Below are 15,542 nucleotides of genomic sequence, written 5' to 3' on the forward strand. Positions count from 1 at the left end.
TCTATCACTATAGGTAATAACGCTGTTTAAAAGTAAGACTGAAGCCAGGCATGACGGGATGCACCTGTAATTCCAGCACTCAGGAGGCTGAGGTAGGGAAACTGGTATGGGTTCCAGGCAAGCCTTGGGCTACATAGTGATACTTCAGTGACAGGCTGAACTACATAGTGAAACCCTTGTCTCAAAAAACAAAACAACAGCCTGGTTCTAAAACCTTTGGTACCAGGGATCAAACTCAGGTCCTTGTGCTTGTGAGGCAGGCGGTGGAACCACTGAGCTACATCCCCAGCCCCCTAAAAACTAATTTTGAGGCCAGGGATTTAAGTCAGGGGCACTGCGCCTGCCTCACAAGTCCAAGGTCCTGAGTTCAATCCCCAATACCAAAAAAAAGGGAAAAAAATCACTTAAATATGATGAAGTATAAAAAGATTCCATATGGCTGTCCTAAAACCTAATTTTGAGCAGCTAAGCCAATTATAGCTACTGTAGATGCCGTAATACCTGATAAATGTAAAACTAAGCAATAACTAGCTCCATATAGCTATTAGAAAAAATGATTTTCATATGTACTAAAGATTAATGTATACACAAGATTAATCTAGCTTCAGGTTAACGGTTATACTTTGGCATGAATATAAAATTTATTATAAGATTAAGATTACCTTTTTGCTGTACAAGTCATCTTGATCCTGGTACCTAAAAAGAAAAAAAAAAAAAAAGTTTTAAAGAACAAAGTTCTGTTTTGGCTCTTCCATATAACAAAATGAATTCTGGAGTACAAAAGCACTTATCTCATAAGACTGTCATCCATTTGCTTGTATTTCTATCACAAATGCATCTAAAAAATAAAAAGTCATAGATCATCAATCTGTTTAACTGAAACATTAGAATCTTCATATAACAAGCAGCAAATTAAGATTATAAATTTGGGGCCCAGGGATTTAGCTCAGTGGTTCTGCCACCTGCTTCGGAAGCACAAGGTCCCGAGTCTGATCCCTGGTACCAAAAAAACAAAAACAAAAAGAAAAAGATTATAAATTTGTCATTTTATGCTGATAAGCAACCCCCAAATGAAATGAAAATGTTTGCGTACAACACTATCTCTTAATATCATTTCTCTCTTTTTTTGTGTTTTTCTTGCTCCCCCCCCCCCCAATACTGGGCACTGAATCCAGAGCGTTTTGCACAGAGCTACATCCCCAGCCGTTTTGTTTTTTTTTTTTGAGAGGGTCTTGCTAAGCAGCTCAGGCTGGGCTCCAATTTATGATCCTCCTGCCTCAGCCTCTCAAGAGTTGCTAGGATACTGCAGGCATGGGCTGGTTTGTCTATTAAATTTCTTACTTTTGGAAATGGAATCCAGATCTGACCTACATTTAACTTTTCTGCAGTAATCTATTAAATCCACTTATCGACAGGCCTAGGCTATTTCTTTGTGGGTTTTTAAAAAGATTTTTCTCCCCTAAAATTGTTTCTTGAATGGCAAAATGATTTCCAATTGTAGGGGAGAAAAATCTTCCCTATAAAAATAAAACATCAAAATTATAAATATAACTTTTTAACCTTTGCAATTGAAAATGCTCCCCTGTAATACTACCCCTTCATTTAACACCTTTCTTGTACCATCACATTTTGAAGAGAAAACAGCAAAGCTTAGTTTTAATTTAACAGAAGGATTTGTACAATGACCTCTTTTTTTTTTGGTACTGGGGATCGAACTTGGGTCCTTGCGCTTGCACAGCAGGCAATGAAACCACTGAGCTAAATCCCCAGCTCTGTACAATGACTTTTTGAAAAAACTACCTTTGGCCTTAGGGGCTTTTTTCCTCCTTTTACATATTAAAAAGGCTACTGCAGTAACCAGTGTTTGGGAAAGAACATCAGTTTTCAACAACTATGAACTGTCAAGATTTCAATACAGTAAAGTTTCCAAATTGCAACTTGTAGTGCACATGACAGTGAGGCAGGTTCTGAATAAACATAAACGAGGATGCCTATTCTAGACAATCTACTTAAAAAAAAAAAAAAAAAAAGATAACCTATGTCTTAATCTGAGAAACAAATGCTTCACAAACTATTAGTTTACTGGGACAAATAATTAAAAGACCAGGTGGTTGACAATAGTATATTAGTGGGTTATTTCTGACCTGTAGTCAGATGTGTTATCCATTGTGCCACTGACCACACCTTAGTGGGGTATTTAATGGGTTTTTCCTACGGTCTCTCGCCAACCTGTCAAAGCTCTCTAAACAGTTGTCACATTTCTCCCCACCAAAAGCCCTTTACATGTTTCCAACTTAAGATGTCAATCTCTTCCTTTGAACAAATTCCAGAATGTGAAATAAGACTGTAGTTGCCTATAACCAATGAGACTTTAATATGTATTTCTATTATAATTCATATTAACTACAGAGAAAAGTATACTATCACAAGGACACTGCTTCAGAAATGTACTGATCTGAGTCTATTATTTTTATTTTTTGGGTTCTTGAGATAGGGTAGTTCCTGCTGGCCTTGAACTCACTGTGTAGCCCAGGGTGAGTTGAAACTTGTGGCTGTCCTGCCTCAGCCTCCTGAGTGATGGGATTATAGGCAATACATCACTACACCTGGCTGAAGATTTCAACATTAAAAGGACTGTGATTTTTATCATCTAAATAGATCTGGAAAACTGAAGCTCAGGAAATATAATGATAATCTTGGTAATTTGACTGCTTTGAAACTTGTCAAATTTGCTACGTTACGCACTTTGTCCTGGTATTCATGTCTGGTGTTCACTGAGCAAGCTCCAACTTACTTGGCATTGACTGACTGCCTAGTAACTTGTAGCACCTTCCAGCCTGAAGAGTTCATTTCATATTTATTTTTTGTACTGGAACCAATGAACAAGTCCTGAGGTACTACTGTATAAAACGAAGGCATCAACTATTTTAGGGAAGGAGATTCTTCTTGCTAAAAGTACCTAAGGCTTACCCCACTATAACCATAACAGTTTAAGAAAACTAGCAATAAAGCCAGGGTATTAATTGCTGGAGGTTTCATCTATCTTTGACACTGTGTGACCTCATACCCATCACCTCATTTCTTCACTTATTTAAAAATGGCAACATAAGTGGAAATTCAGGCATTGAAGACTGAACCCAGGACCTTGTCCCTAAGGTACATCCCCAAACCCCCTTTTTTTTCTTCTCAGTACCAGTGATCGAACGCAGGACCTCCGAACGCAGGACCTCCGAACGCAGGACCTCGGCTGGCATGGCACCACCGAGCTAAATCCCCATTCCCCCACCCTTTAAAAACTTTACATTGCTAATTACTGAATGGGTGAAAACAACTAAAGTAATCAGATGACTGAGGCTTGGGAGGCCAAGTTTCCTCAACGTAATTTATAGATTCAGTAGAAACCTAATCAGTTTCCCAAGTGGCTTCTATTAATGGGAGGTGACAACCAATGGCCTGCTTCTAAAATTTATATTGGAAAAGCAGAATTAGAAAACTCCAAATACTATCTGTTACCAAGACCTTCTATACAGTGTATGCTAGAAAAATGGGGATTTTTAAATTTATTTTATTTTTTGCCACGCTGGATGAAACTCAACACCATGAGGATGCTAGGCAAGGACGGAACCATTAAGCTTACCTCTCAGTCCTCCAAAAACTTAACAAACAAGTCATACTTCAGTATTCGTCAGCTTGGTAACTTGTCAAACCTGGTGCTAGTGATATTTTGACAAGGAAACAATATTTCAGCACTCAGTTATGAATTGAGGATGTAACTGTTTTTATCCTTATTTCTTTAGTTTTAATGTTCTGTAGCATGAAACAATTTCATTACTTAACATTAGCCCAAGAAAATGTGAAAGTAATGGCGGTGGAATATTTAGATATATGCAGGAGAAAAATAAAACTCTCCAACTCTATCCTTATACATTACAAAAATTAATTCAAAAGTAATTAGAAACCAATATATAACTCAAAATACAAAACAACTTATAAAAAATGGACACGATTTCACCAAAATTAAAAGCTTCTGCTCTTCTAAGAACATTAAGAGAATAACAAGGTGGGCCTGAGGATTTAGCTCAGTGGTTCAAGCGCCTGCCTCGCAAGCGCAAGGTCCCAAGTTCGATCCCTGGTACCAAAAAAAAAAAATAACAAGGAGAACTGAAGGAAAATACTTGCAAATCACCTCTGACAAAGGTCTTGTGACCAAGATATATAGAGGAATTTCAATATTAAAGAGTATGAAACAGCCCAGTTTTAAAAAATGGGCAATAGCTGAGCCAGACAATTCACTAAAGAAGTTACACAGATGGCAAACGTGTGTGAAAAGATACTCATCACTATTTGTTAGGGAAATGCAAATTAAACTTACAGTGAGATGCCACTCATCTTTAGAAAGTGTACAATGCTAGAGACTGACCCCACCAAGCACTGTTGAGGATGAGGATCACCAGTGGTAGTACATCACTGCGTGTGCAAAGTGAAGCAGCACAGCTGCCCTGGAAAGCAGCCTGGCAGTTATTATTCATCTAAATGAGATGAAAGCTTAGGCTGTATAATCCATACATCTTGCATGAATCCAACATGGGACATCTTGGAACTGGAAAACTATAGGATCAGAAAATACAGCAGTGATTCTTGAGGGTAGGAAGAAGAAATTAAGCACAAGGTAATTTTGGGGGTGGGGACTGGGGATCACACTCAGGTCCTTGTGCTTGCAAGGCAGGTGGCGGAACCACTGAGCTAAACCCCCGACCCCAAAGGCAATTTTTTGCCATGATGGAAATGTCATATATTGGTATGATTTCATCATAAAAATGTGTAAGTCAAAATTCATGGGAATGTACATAAAGGAGAATTTTCCTATATTTGTATTGCAATAAACCATACTTTTAAAAAATGCCTGCTGTATAGAAAATACTGAAATACATGGCACTGCCCTTTTAATTCAGTTGAGCATTGAGCACACTAACATGCCAGCTGGGATCCTTTCTGTTACAAGGCTCTAAGGCCACTGGGTAAACCCACTGTTTACATTAGAACATTATCTTATTTTACAGTTTGGGTAAAGGGGCATTCGGTTTTTTTGAGAGGGGTTTCAATTTTAATTCAAAAATTTATCCATTTTTTGTTCAATATCAATGCCCATGAGAACCATTAACTACCTATGAGAACTACTGACAGGACACAGGAAATAGAGAATATGAATTAACAAAAGCCCTGGTGGAGAGTCTTGATCTTCTGTGTGGCAACATGATGCAAGGAGAAAAGACAAGGAAACAAGACTTAAATAGCAGGGAACTGGGATGGACCACATCAAGCACATGGCAAAGACCCCAAGCAACCAGGACCGTTTGTATTTACTGATTACACAAGCATGGGTAAGAATAGGGTAGGGGGATATGCATGGCATCTGGTGATACCAGCTGACAAAGACAAGGCTTGTAAAAGGGGGATACGGCATTCTTATGAAAAGAGCAGAACAGACCAAAGGTAGGCCATGGTTAACTAGTAAGCTACAAAGAAGGGGCAGCTCTAGGATGGAATGTGGTTTGGAGCCACCGGGTAAGGTCCTCAGCTGGGATGTTATCTCATTTAGGAGCCCTGCAGCTTCACACACCAGGGCTTAGATCTCCGAGGTAGCCACTGGTGGGTAAGCTGTACTAGCCTCCACACTATACAACATGCTCCAGTGAGACTTGTAGGCTTTGGTCTGGCTCCAAGTATATTGTGGCCAATTATGGGGGGGAAATGCCTGCTCTATACTGCAGCCCACTCTAAGCCTAGCAAGGGGGTTCTGCCACAATGAATCTTGCCCTTTAGATTACAGAATAATTTCAGAAGCCTTATATATACTTGGAAAATACTACGTTTATACCCCAATTAGGGCAAGTTAAAAACAGTAACAAGAGCACAAAGATTAGAGCCACCCGTATTTCCATAACCCAAAATATTTTCAGAGTTTCTAGAGATTTTATCCATTGTTATATAATGTACTGTATACTTGAACTCAATGATACGAGGTTTCTTCTTGACCACCCCACCAATTCAAGATGTAATCACTGTACGTGTATCCTTCCAGCGATACATTAACATCTCTTAAAGTGAATGCAAGTGTAATATGATTTATATATAGACTGTTTGTTGTTCCTTACTTACACATGTTGAATTTGTCTTCAAAATGTGTGATTTGCACTATTTTTCCCCTCCTAGGGAAAACTCAACAGGATTCAAAGTGCAATGTAATATGGGAGTATGATTAAGAGCACTAAGGAAATACAAATGAGAGTTAGAGACATGTTATATAAAAATTAGAGGTATACAGATGCTAACATATCTTTGATAGGTTTGAAAGTCAGCAGTAATCTAGTGACAGTAAAAATGCAAAGAAAACATTTGGATGCCTGTAATGTGTCACATTACCAAGATTATTTAAAACATTAAAACAATTCTTGCACTGGCAACAAAAGCAGACACCATTTTATAATCCATATCAATCCTGTCAATAATTAGTAGGAAAAAAGGTCTGACATACCAATAATAAACAACAGCATGAACAAGCTGGGTGTGGTGGTGCACACCTGCAATCCCAACACTCACAAGGCTGAAGGTGAGTTCAAGGCCAGCCTGTGCTACACAGAAGACCCTTTCTCAAAATAAAAGACTAGAATTTAGATGATATTGGGAATGTATGCAATCAATGTTAATGAAACTGGTTCAAACACCAGCATATGAATTCTCCAGAGATTTGAATTTACTAGGTCTGGAGTGGTGCCCGTTTGGTAAGGAGAACAGGGCTGGGTATGGGAGACTGAGGCAGGAGAACTGCCCCAGGTGCAAAGCCAGCCTGAACTACAATGAGGCCTAGTCTCAGGAAAAAAAAATAAATGAAAGGCAACAGAAAGGTAAACTTGGGCCAGGGATTTAGCTCAGTGGTTTCGCCACCTGCTGCGCAAGCGCAAGGACCCAAGTTCAATCCCCAGTACCGAAAAAAAAAAAAAGAAAAAGAAAGGTAAACTTAAGGTTTAAGTGATGATACTTCTCGTATAAAGCAAAACAGGATAAGTCAGTAGAGGACGATGGGTATTTAGGAAAAGCTTTTTTCATTTTCATATGAGAAATACTGTATGTGTTTCAGAAATAACACATTAGTAGATGGAAAAAAAGAAGTATCTGGTAAACTTACAGTAGATTCACATATTTACAATGCAACATCAGATCTCCAAATACGGCAACCCAAGTGTTAGAGGAGAACTTTTCCAACATAAAGGTGGACTGGGCCAGGGCGCTAATGAAGAAGAAACTTGTAATAAAACAATTATCTTTCTTATTTGACTGATATGTCAAGAAAGGGAGAAATAGCTCTGACTAAAAGCAGCCCAAGGTCACTTTGGTTTAAAAAAAAAATTATGGAAGAGCTTGGTTCTACCACCGAAAAAAATGGTATCCCAAGGTTCCCTCAGAAGCAATGTTAGTATGATTCAGGTTTACCGTGAAAGCATGTTCTACCTACACATTCCATTAACACATAATTAAGAATTCACTTTGTAAAATGTGACAATTCATCATTTATAACTAAATGTTCTATTTACTCACAACTTTGATTGCAAAAGGTTCTTAAAATGGCTTCACCCCAACTTTCATGCAGAAGATGGCCCACATTGAGACTGTAGCCAATTTCTATTCTAATTAACATATGAACTTTGGCCTGTCTACTGTAAATGAACCAATGCAGCTGAATACAGTCCTCACAAATTTCCTTAAGAAAAATCTACTAACTAGAAGTGAACACATCCTGTCTTCAAAGGCTAGAATACAGTTCATTCACAAACTCAACCATATTTACCATGGGAACCCTAAAGGCAAGTTACAATGTTGGAAAGTCATAGACTTAAAATTTCTGACAGCAGAAAGTTTCTCTTCCTTCCTAGCAACCCTGACACAGAGCCAAATGAAGCTTTCTGACAAACGACTTTATGGAGACATGGCATGTCATTTTCCTCCCTCTCCCTTTAGACATCTGGAGAGCTTCCAAAGTGAATTTCAGAAGAATCTTTAAGCATGAAATTAAAGTTAGCCTACTCTAAAATCCACTCTTTCCCCTAAATGGAAATGTGACAAAACAGGAAGTTCACAGCAGCACAGAAAAGCTGGTTTTGTGGTATAAGTTGGTATTTACTGGGAAAAGACCACTTGTTCATGACTAAGTAACAAAATGCAGAACTTCAAAAACAGGAGGAAAACAACAGAAGTTTGCCTTGGTTTACCAAAGTCTGGGCGATTTTAAGACCTTAAAGGCAGTATCACACAATACACAAAAGAAACAGGAAGATGGCTTTTCATTTTGTTAAGCTCCTTCATATAAAATCCCTTTCCCCAGGGACCAAGATCTAAGCCATGAGAATTATATAAACACTTTTGCTTGCTGTAGGATTTGAGGTAACCCTAAATACAAATATATATAAACCTCTAAGTGGGATGTTAGAACTGGCAGACTCAGTACATATTATCAAACACACATGCCAAAAACTGACCAAAAAACAATAAAACAAAAAATAAAAACAAATCCCTCTCTCATGACTACTTTAACTTCCCTTCCAAACCTGTGGAAACAATTCAGAGCCCTGTGTTCATGTACTAATGAATTTGTATCAACACTTAAGGATACAGCACTGTATCAAAGTGCCTAGTAAACACAAAAGTAGCAAACAGATGTGAAGAATTATTTAGTTCTTCCACTGCTTCCCCCCAAAAGCAAGCTGAGATCCATAAGATGTCAGGAAACAATTTTGTGTATCACACTAGAGTTTTCTAAAAAATCAATTACAGGAGAATATACTGAAGCAACTAAACAGTATATACGACAGACGCTTCACAACCAGTAATCTTGCTCAGCTGGTATCTAAAAAAGCTAAGTAACAATAGAACTATTGATAAATAGGGGCTGGGGATGTAGCTCAGTGGTAGAGCACTTGCCTATCATCTGCAAGGCCCTGGTTTCCATCCCAGCACCACAAAAAACCCTTGGTACATGAAAACAGTAAATAGACAGAACATCAGAACTTGATAGAACTTGATCCTAAGCAATATGAACATCAACAACTTCCTTAAGTCCTAAAATCTTCAACTCAGTGTCTGAACCCCCCTCCACTCAGGGCCTTGCACTTTTGAGGCAAGTGCTAAATCCCTCTGAATATTTTCATTTTTAAGAGTTAAGTAACAGACTTATAGGGACAGATAAACATGAGAAGTAAAAACAGGAATTGGATGGGATTATTGTTATATAAGATTATAATCTTATAATATTAAGATTTGTAAATACCTTAGCCCTATAAAACTCATTCTGTGAAAGCAAAAATTCACACAATGATGTATCCTGGGTCACAGCCAGTAAGAGTTATGATTAGAAGACACACATCTGGTTTTTAAATCTAGTGCTTCTATATTAGGATGCTTATTCAATCCAAAGTCCTGCTGAGTTACTGTAAAAATTCTGAAAAATTTTCAGCTAGGAGTACATAACTGCCTCTTTAGCTCCATGAATGCCTACTATGAACCTAGATTTTAATTCAGTGGTGCCTATTCTCTTTTAGCACCAGGATCAGTCTTGAGGAAGAAAATATTTCCTCGGATATGGTTTGGGGATGATTTCAGCACATTACATTTACTGTGCACTTTACTGTATTTCTATTATTATATTGTGCACTTGACTTCTACTATTACTTCAGAGTGTTATAATGGAACGTGCAACCCAGATCTCTCAAATGTGCAATTCACAGTAGGGTTTCCACTCTTGTGGGAATCCAGTACCACAGCTGATCTGTAAAGAGGCGGAGCTCAGTCTGTAAAGCAAGCCGCGAGGAATAGTGGCAAATACAGACAAGGAGGGCCAGGGATTTAGCTCAGCGGCACCACACCTGCCTCAAAAGCGCAAGGTCCTGAGTTTGATCCCCAGTACAAAAACAAACCCAGGAGGCTTGTCTGCCTGTTCATCTTCTGCTGTGCAGCCTGGTTCCTAATGGGTCTTAGACCCAGATTGGTACCAGCACATGGCCTGGAGTTCAGGGACTCCGTTTTAACTGCAGTTCCCATCATTCCCATTTCTTCTAAATCTTAAGGACAAGCCCTGATCAGTACCATAGCAACCAAGGATCAAAAAAATGTCCTCACACAGTATCTTACCCAGTTCCTATCCTCTGGCCTAGTTTTACGCTTAGAGGCATTTTGATACTATGATTTAAAAAATATACATGGAGAGTGAGATTCTGAGTCCAATATATTGAGCTAAGTGGCCTATATATTCTAATGAGAAGGAAGATCTGTGAAAAATCAAGTACATAAGAAAAACAATCTCTCTGGTGGTTAAAAACATTACCTATTAAATACAAGAACACATTCTAACAAAAATTCGTAACCTATGGGATAGTCCTCCCAGTGCTCTATCACTTACATGCTCTTCAACTCGATCCAACTCCTAAAACCTCAAGTGTTCTCATTTTGAGTAGCCAACAGAAGTGTTCTTGGATGTAAAAACACCAACAAAGCACAACTGAACTGCCACACTGTCCATTAAACGCTCTCTCTTAGCTGACTATACCTTTTATAAACTTCGATTTCATAAATGAGTGCCACTAAGTGCCAAAGCCTGTGATATGTTCTAAACTTACAAAAGTGAACAAGGTACAGTTCTCTGGAATGGTTTCTTAAACCGAAGGACATAAAAGCTAACAAAAATCTCAAATGGAACACAGAAAGTGGTGGGAATTATGCAGGAGGAAATATGAAGAAATTAGCTGTACTTACACCTTTATGAAGCTTTCAAGAAAGCTTTACTTAAAAGGTAGCATTTGAACATATAGAGATAAAACGCCATTCGGGAAGGCTAGGACAGTACGAACAAAAACAAAACAGAAAACATGAGGTTTGTCCCAGGGAACAATCAGAGTTGAGAGCGATTATAGTATCTGATACTTGAAGGGAAGAACTAGGAAAAAAAAGAGTTGGGAAAAGTTGGTATGACCTTCAGGGAGCAAGATCTAGGTGCTTCTGCCACAGCTCTGTATATAAATGCAATATAATGATTTAAATTTCCTGAAATGACTCTCAGGTAATAACACACGCATAATAATACCATTTAATACCCAAGTGCTTCCTAAATACTTGACATCAGTCTAAGCACTTTACATATAACAACTCATGTAACAAATTCCAACCGTGTCAGGTGAAATCCATTAGTGCCATTTTGCAGACAAGGCAGAAAGGATGAAAAATGTGTCCTAAACCACCCTTCCTCACAAAATTCCTAGGCCGTATCTACACATTCTAAAGCTAGAAGTAGTTTCTTTGCTATTCCTGAATAATTTTTAAAATTATCATTTTTGTAAGGCACGGGAAAAACCTAAATACTACCAAGGTACTCCACAAGGACGTTCCAATTTCCGAATTGCATGCTAAAAAAAAAAAAAAATCACATCAGAAAGCTAATTAAATAGATTCATCTGAACCCTGACCAACCAAAACATCTTTCAAATACCATCCTTCTACTCTAGTATTTACTGGTAACTTCGTGGTAGTTCTCAGATTCTTAAGAGACATTAAGACTCACCTCCTTGGAGTACTGTCACTGAGATGTCCTTTCTTTCTTCAGTACAACTGCCAAAACAAAACACAAATTGCTAAATCACGCTATTTTTGAGCCCTATGCAAATTCAGCATCAGGACTTAAAACAAAGGTACTGAAGAAAATTTTAAGCATCTATCCATATGTGACTATTTACTACAAATGCCAACGTACCTTTCACGTTCGAAATTACTTCAAGAATGAATAAAAAACCCCTCAGCTTTAGTCAAGGATAACTTCTTGATGGGCAAACATCGTCAGTGGGCACTGTCAACGACATTTGATGTCTCAATTACTTGACTCTTAACTAACTTTCCAGTGAATAACCAAGAACACTTTACAATACGCGAGTTTTTGTCTCATAAAACCAGGGAAGCCAGCAAACAGCACAGGGTCCACGTCCGTCCAGTCCGGGAAGAGTTCTCTCCGGAAATGCTCCCGGCCTTTGTAGAACCGCTGCTCGCGGGTCCCAGGGAGCGGCGGGAGCCTCCTGCGCACGGCGCCGAGCCTAACCGCGCGAAGGCTGCGGCGCAAGGGACGCCGCCCCGCCAGGTCTCCAGAAGCAAAAGAGCAGGCGCCGCTCGGGCGGGGAAGTGTCGGCGTCCCACGAGACGGGAACGACGCGAGCCTCCCGCCCGCCGCGGAGGAAGCCTCGCCCCTTTCCTCCCACCGCGTCCCCACCCGCCGCCGGGAAACTTTCTTTCACCATGGCTGCCGGCGGCGCGCTCACTTCCGGTGCCAAAGCCGCTAGAGCTGCGCCATCCCCCCCGTCAGTCGGGCGACCGCAGCCTGAAATTGACCTTTTCGACGGCTCTGTGATTCCTCTGAACGTCACGAGGTGCTGTACTGGAGTGAACGGCGGATGGCTTCGCACTAAGATAGAGCTATCGGACGTCGACTCTGCTCCCTTCACGCCACAAACTTAAAATACGATAGAGCTGCGGCCACCGTTGCCGGGACAAAATGGCGCCGAGAAGCTGCTTCAGCGCAGGCGCCTTGGAAAGACCCTGCCCCGCCCCCGTGTAAACCCCTGGCTGCGGTTCTGGGTTCCGTCTCCATGGGACACTCCAAAGCCAATCCTCGTGCCGGACTGCTCTTCCTGACCCTTCAGTGCACCAATCGGTGCTCAGTCGAGCACATCCGGAGTTGTCTTCACCAATGATAGCTCAAGATTTGCTTACTCAATCCATGATTCTCCAATAACGTTACTCTTCGGATACAGCCAATCACAAGTGGGAGATGTCCTATCGGCTGTTTCTCGCACCAATCCGTGAAGTTTGAGAGCCACATCCAATGAGAACGGCAGGGAGTGAGCTCCAATCGGAAGCCTTTGGGCGTCACAATCAGCCAATGGTAGTTCGTGTAGAAGCGAGTCTGCTCAACAGCTTGTTATTTGGTGGATTGTGGCAGTAAATCGGGGCGAGTGGGGAACCCGGTGCAGGAACTGTCGCCGCGGCCGGGAGCGGGGCTGCCAAGACGGGGGCCCTCGGCGGCCCGAGGGGCGAAGGACACGAGGGCTGACAGCGCGCACCTGGCCCACGGCCGGTAGGAGGGGAGAGGTCAGGCGGACAGTCCTGAATGGGCGAGGCGGTGTAGCAGCTGCTCTTCCCGGGGTCCCGGTGCAGTTGAAGCTCGGAGGCGAGTAGCGGGCTGCAGGGCGCGCGGGGAGGAGCGGACGGGAGCCGCGGCGGCGGCCGCTCCTAGCGCCTCCCGGCCCGGAAGATGGCTGTGGGCTGGCCGCGCCGCCAAGTTTGCTCGGCGCGGGGATCCGGCGCCCAACTCTGCAGCGCCGTCCGCAACGGGACCCGGGCCAGGCTGCACCGTTGCGGCTCCGCGCTCCACAAAAAGTTGAGCGAGGCGGGAGGCGGCGGCCCGGAGCGTCCACTCCCTCCCCTCCGCTGCGCCGAGCTCCGCTCCGCTCCGGTCGCCTCCGCCCCCACCCCGCCCCCACCCCGCCCCCGCCCCCGCCCCGCGGGATCCCCGAGCTCGCGCCCCGGCTGCAGGCCGCCGCCCCTGCTGCTCGCCGTTGACACGGTGAGGGGCGAGGGCGGGCGCAATGGCGCCGTGACACCGGGAGCACCGCCGCGGGGGGCGAGCGCGGGCTGGGCCGGGCTAGAGGCGGGCGATCGGGGCGCCCTGCTATCCCCAGCGGGTCTCCCGGGGCGGCCAGGCTGCAGTCCCTCCCCGCGGACGTTTGTTTACTTTCTTTCTCGGATCGCACCCGGCTGTTGACTGACTGTTCTTTCTCCTCCCTTCTGCAGTTCTAGCTACTGAGAAGAGAACTCGTGGAGCTGGAGCCCCACAGATCACCCGTGAAAATGAAGGTAAGTGGAGTCCAACTCCACCGAACCTCGTGCCCCGGACTCTGCCAGCCGTGAGCCCGGCGGCGCCTTGGAGTGGATTGTCATTTTGTTACTTGGGATTGGTTTCGGTAGAAAGCAGTGCTTTCAGAAAATGAGGGCAAGTGAATGGAAAACCAACCTGTCTCCGCTCAGTCACTTCAGCTCTCCGTAGCAGTGAGCACTTTGGAAAGGCTGAGGCAGCCTTTTCGTTCTTGTCCATTAGGCTACTATTTTTTTAAAAACACTTCCTGTGTTGGCAGCAACCTTTGCAGAAGTAAAGCTTTTGTCCTGCTGGTGATTCTTTGGGGGATTTTTTTTGGAATTTTTTTTCTTCCCCATTGTCAATTCGGTTTTCTTAGAGAATATGTGGATTAAGTAAAAGAGATACTGGGGACAAAGCAAACTTCTATGGCTATAGTAGTTAAGTAGTTGAGCTCTAATAATACTTAGCTTTAAATTTGGTCTTTTCAGTATTTTAAAACATACGTTTATCCAAGACATTTTTATATTCTTCCTGATTTCTGAAACTTCACCTTCTGAATGTTTAAAAGGAAGGGAAAGGAAGTTCTCATAGCACTATGAAGTGTGTGGCCACTGAATGTTTCTGGACAGATACTTGCCAAAGGCCTGTTTTTATTTTTTGTTTCAGAATATTAAGCTCTAAAATACAACATTTTGGGTCAGGGATTTAGCTCAGTGGTTCCGCTGCCTGCCTCGCAAGGGCAAGGTCCCAAGTTCGATCCCCGGTACCAAAAATTAAATAAATAAATAAATAAAATACAGCATTTTCCGCAAGTTTCTCTTGCCTTCCTATTCTTGGAATAATACATCTTGGGAAAGCATATTGGAAAATGAACAATTGTTTTGTACTTGAAAATGGATAGCAAAAGTATACGGTGTTACTTTTGCACGTAGTAATGTTGAGTTGCACTTGTTAGTACACGTAACTCAAAAAAAAAATAGGTACCCTGAGATGGCAGTCATCCTTTTTACTGTAAGATTAAAATGAATGGCAGAAAGAAATTTCTCCTAATTTTCAATGTATTGTTCTGATCATGGCTGTTTGCTGAAAGTAGCCTTTTCTTAGTAAAGCTATTTTGGCTGTATGGCTGTAGTCTCAAGCCCTGCTTTTGTACCTGCATTCATCAGCTGAATTTGCAGCTTTTAGCCAATAAATTTTCTAAAACAGCTGACTTAGTTTGTTATCTGTACAAATAAACTGTATGCAAAATGTTATTTTGATGAGATATATCAAACAATTATGCATTGTTAGTATTTTTTTTTTTTTTTTTTTTTAGTATGTGAGCTTCCGAAGTGAGGACTAGTATTGTTTTTAATAGCAGTATCTTTCAGTTTAAAAACAATTATCAGGATACTATAAATGAGTACTTTTATGAGACAATATGAACATAATTTTTCTATTTCCATTTCTTACACAGATTGTAGAGTTTTTAAAAACATTTTGTATCTGGAAAAAATACTATATTTTCTTTTTCATAATTTCCAGTTACAATTTAAAAATATTTTATGGTATAAGGAAATCAGTGTATTCATGAAGCCTTGTTAATAAAGTGCTTGAG

The 15,542-nt window shown here is 41.5% G+C and overlaps 1 protein-coding gene and 1 long non-coding RNA gene across 5 annotated transcripts in view; one reads left to right on the forward strand and one right to left on the reverse strand.

Moving 5' to 3' along the window:
* Positions 1-662: 662 nt before the first annotated feature.
* On the reverse strand, positions 663-12,584 carry LOC101705173 (uncharacterized). Its single transcript, XR_206336.4, has 4 exons — positions 12,421-12,584; positions 11,795-11,887; positions 11,606-11,652; positions 663-838 (listed from the first exon to the last, which is right to left on the reverse strand). It is a non-coding gene; the product is annotated as an uncharacterized LOC101705173 (long non-coding RNA).
* A 444-nt stretch (positions 12,585-13,028) lies between these two features.
* Positions 13,029-15,542, forward strand: part of Arid4a (AT-rich interaction domain 4A) — a 74,169-nt gene continuing 71,655 nt past the window's right edge. Inside the window, exons 1-2 of one of the 4 annotated variants that reach the window (XM_004871104.3) lie at positions 13,029-13,165; positions 13,882-13,944. In XM_004871104.3, coding sequence (XP_004871161.2) covers positions 13,939-13,944 — 6 coding nt within the window. In that variant the 5' untranslated portion in view covers positions 13,029-13,165; positions 13,882-13,938. Of the gene's footprint in view, positions 13,259-13,598; positions 13,655-13,881; positions 13,945-15,542 lie in introns of those variants that run through there. The other 3 variants (XM_004871105.3, XM_021249215.2, XM_021249216.2) reach the window with 3 other exon arrangements.

The sequence above is a fragment of the Heterocephalus glaber genome, unplaced genomic scaffold (assembly GCF_053883595.1).
Source record: "Heterocephalus glaber isolate CG9 unplaced genomic scaffold, H.glaber_assembly_v1.0 deba00001118, whole genome shotgun sequence".
NCBI classification, from domain to species: domain Eukaryota; kingdom Metazoa; phylum Chordata; class Mammalia; order Rodentia; family Bathyergidae; genus Heterocephalus; species Heterocephalus glaber.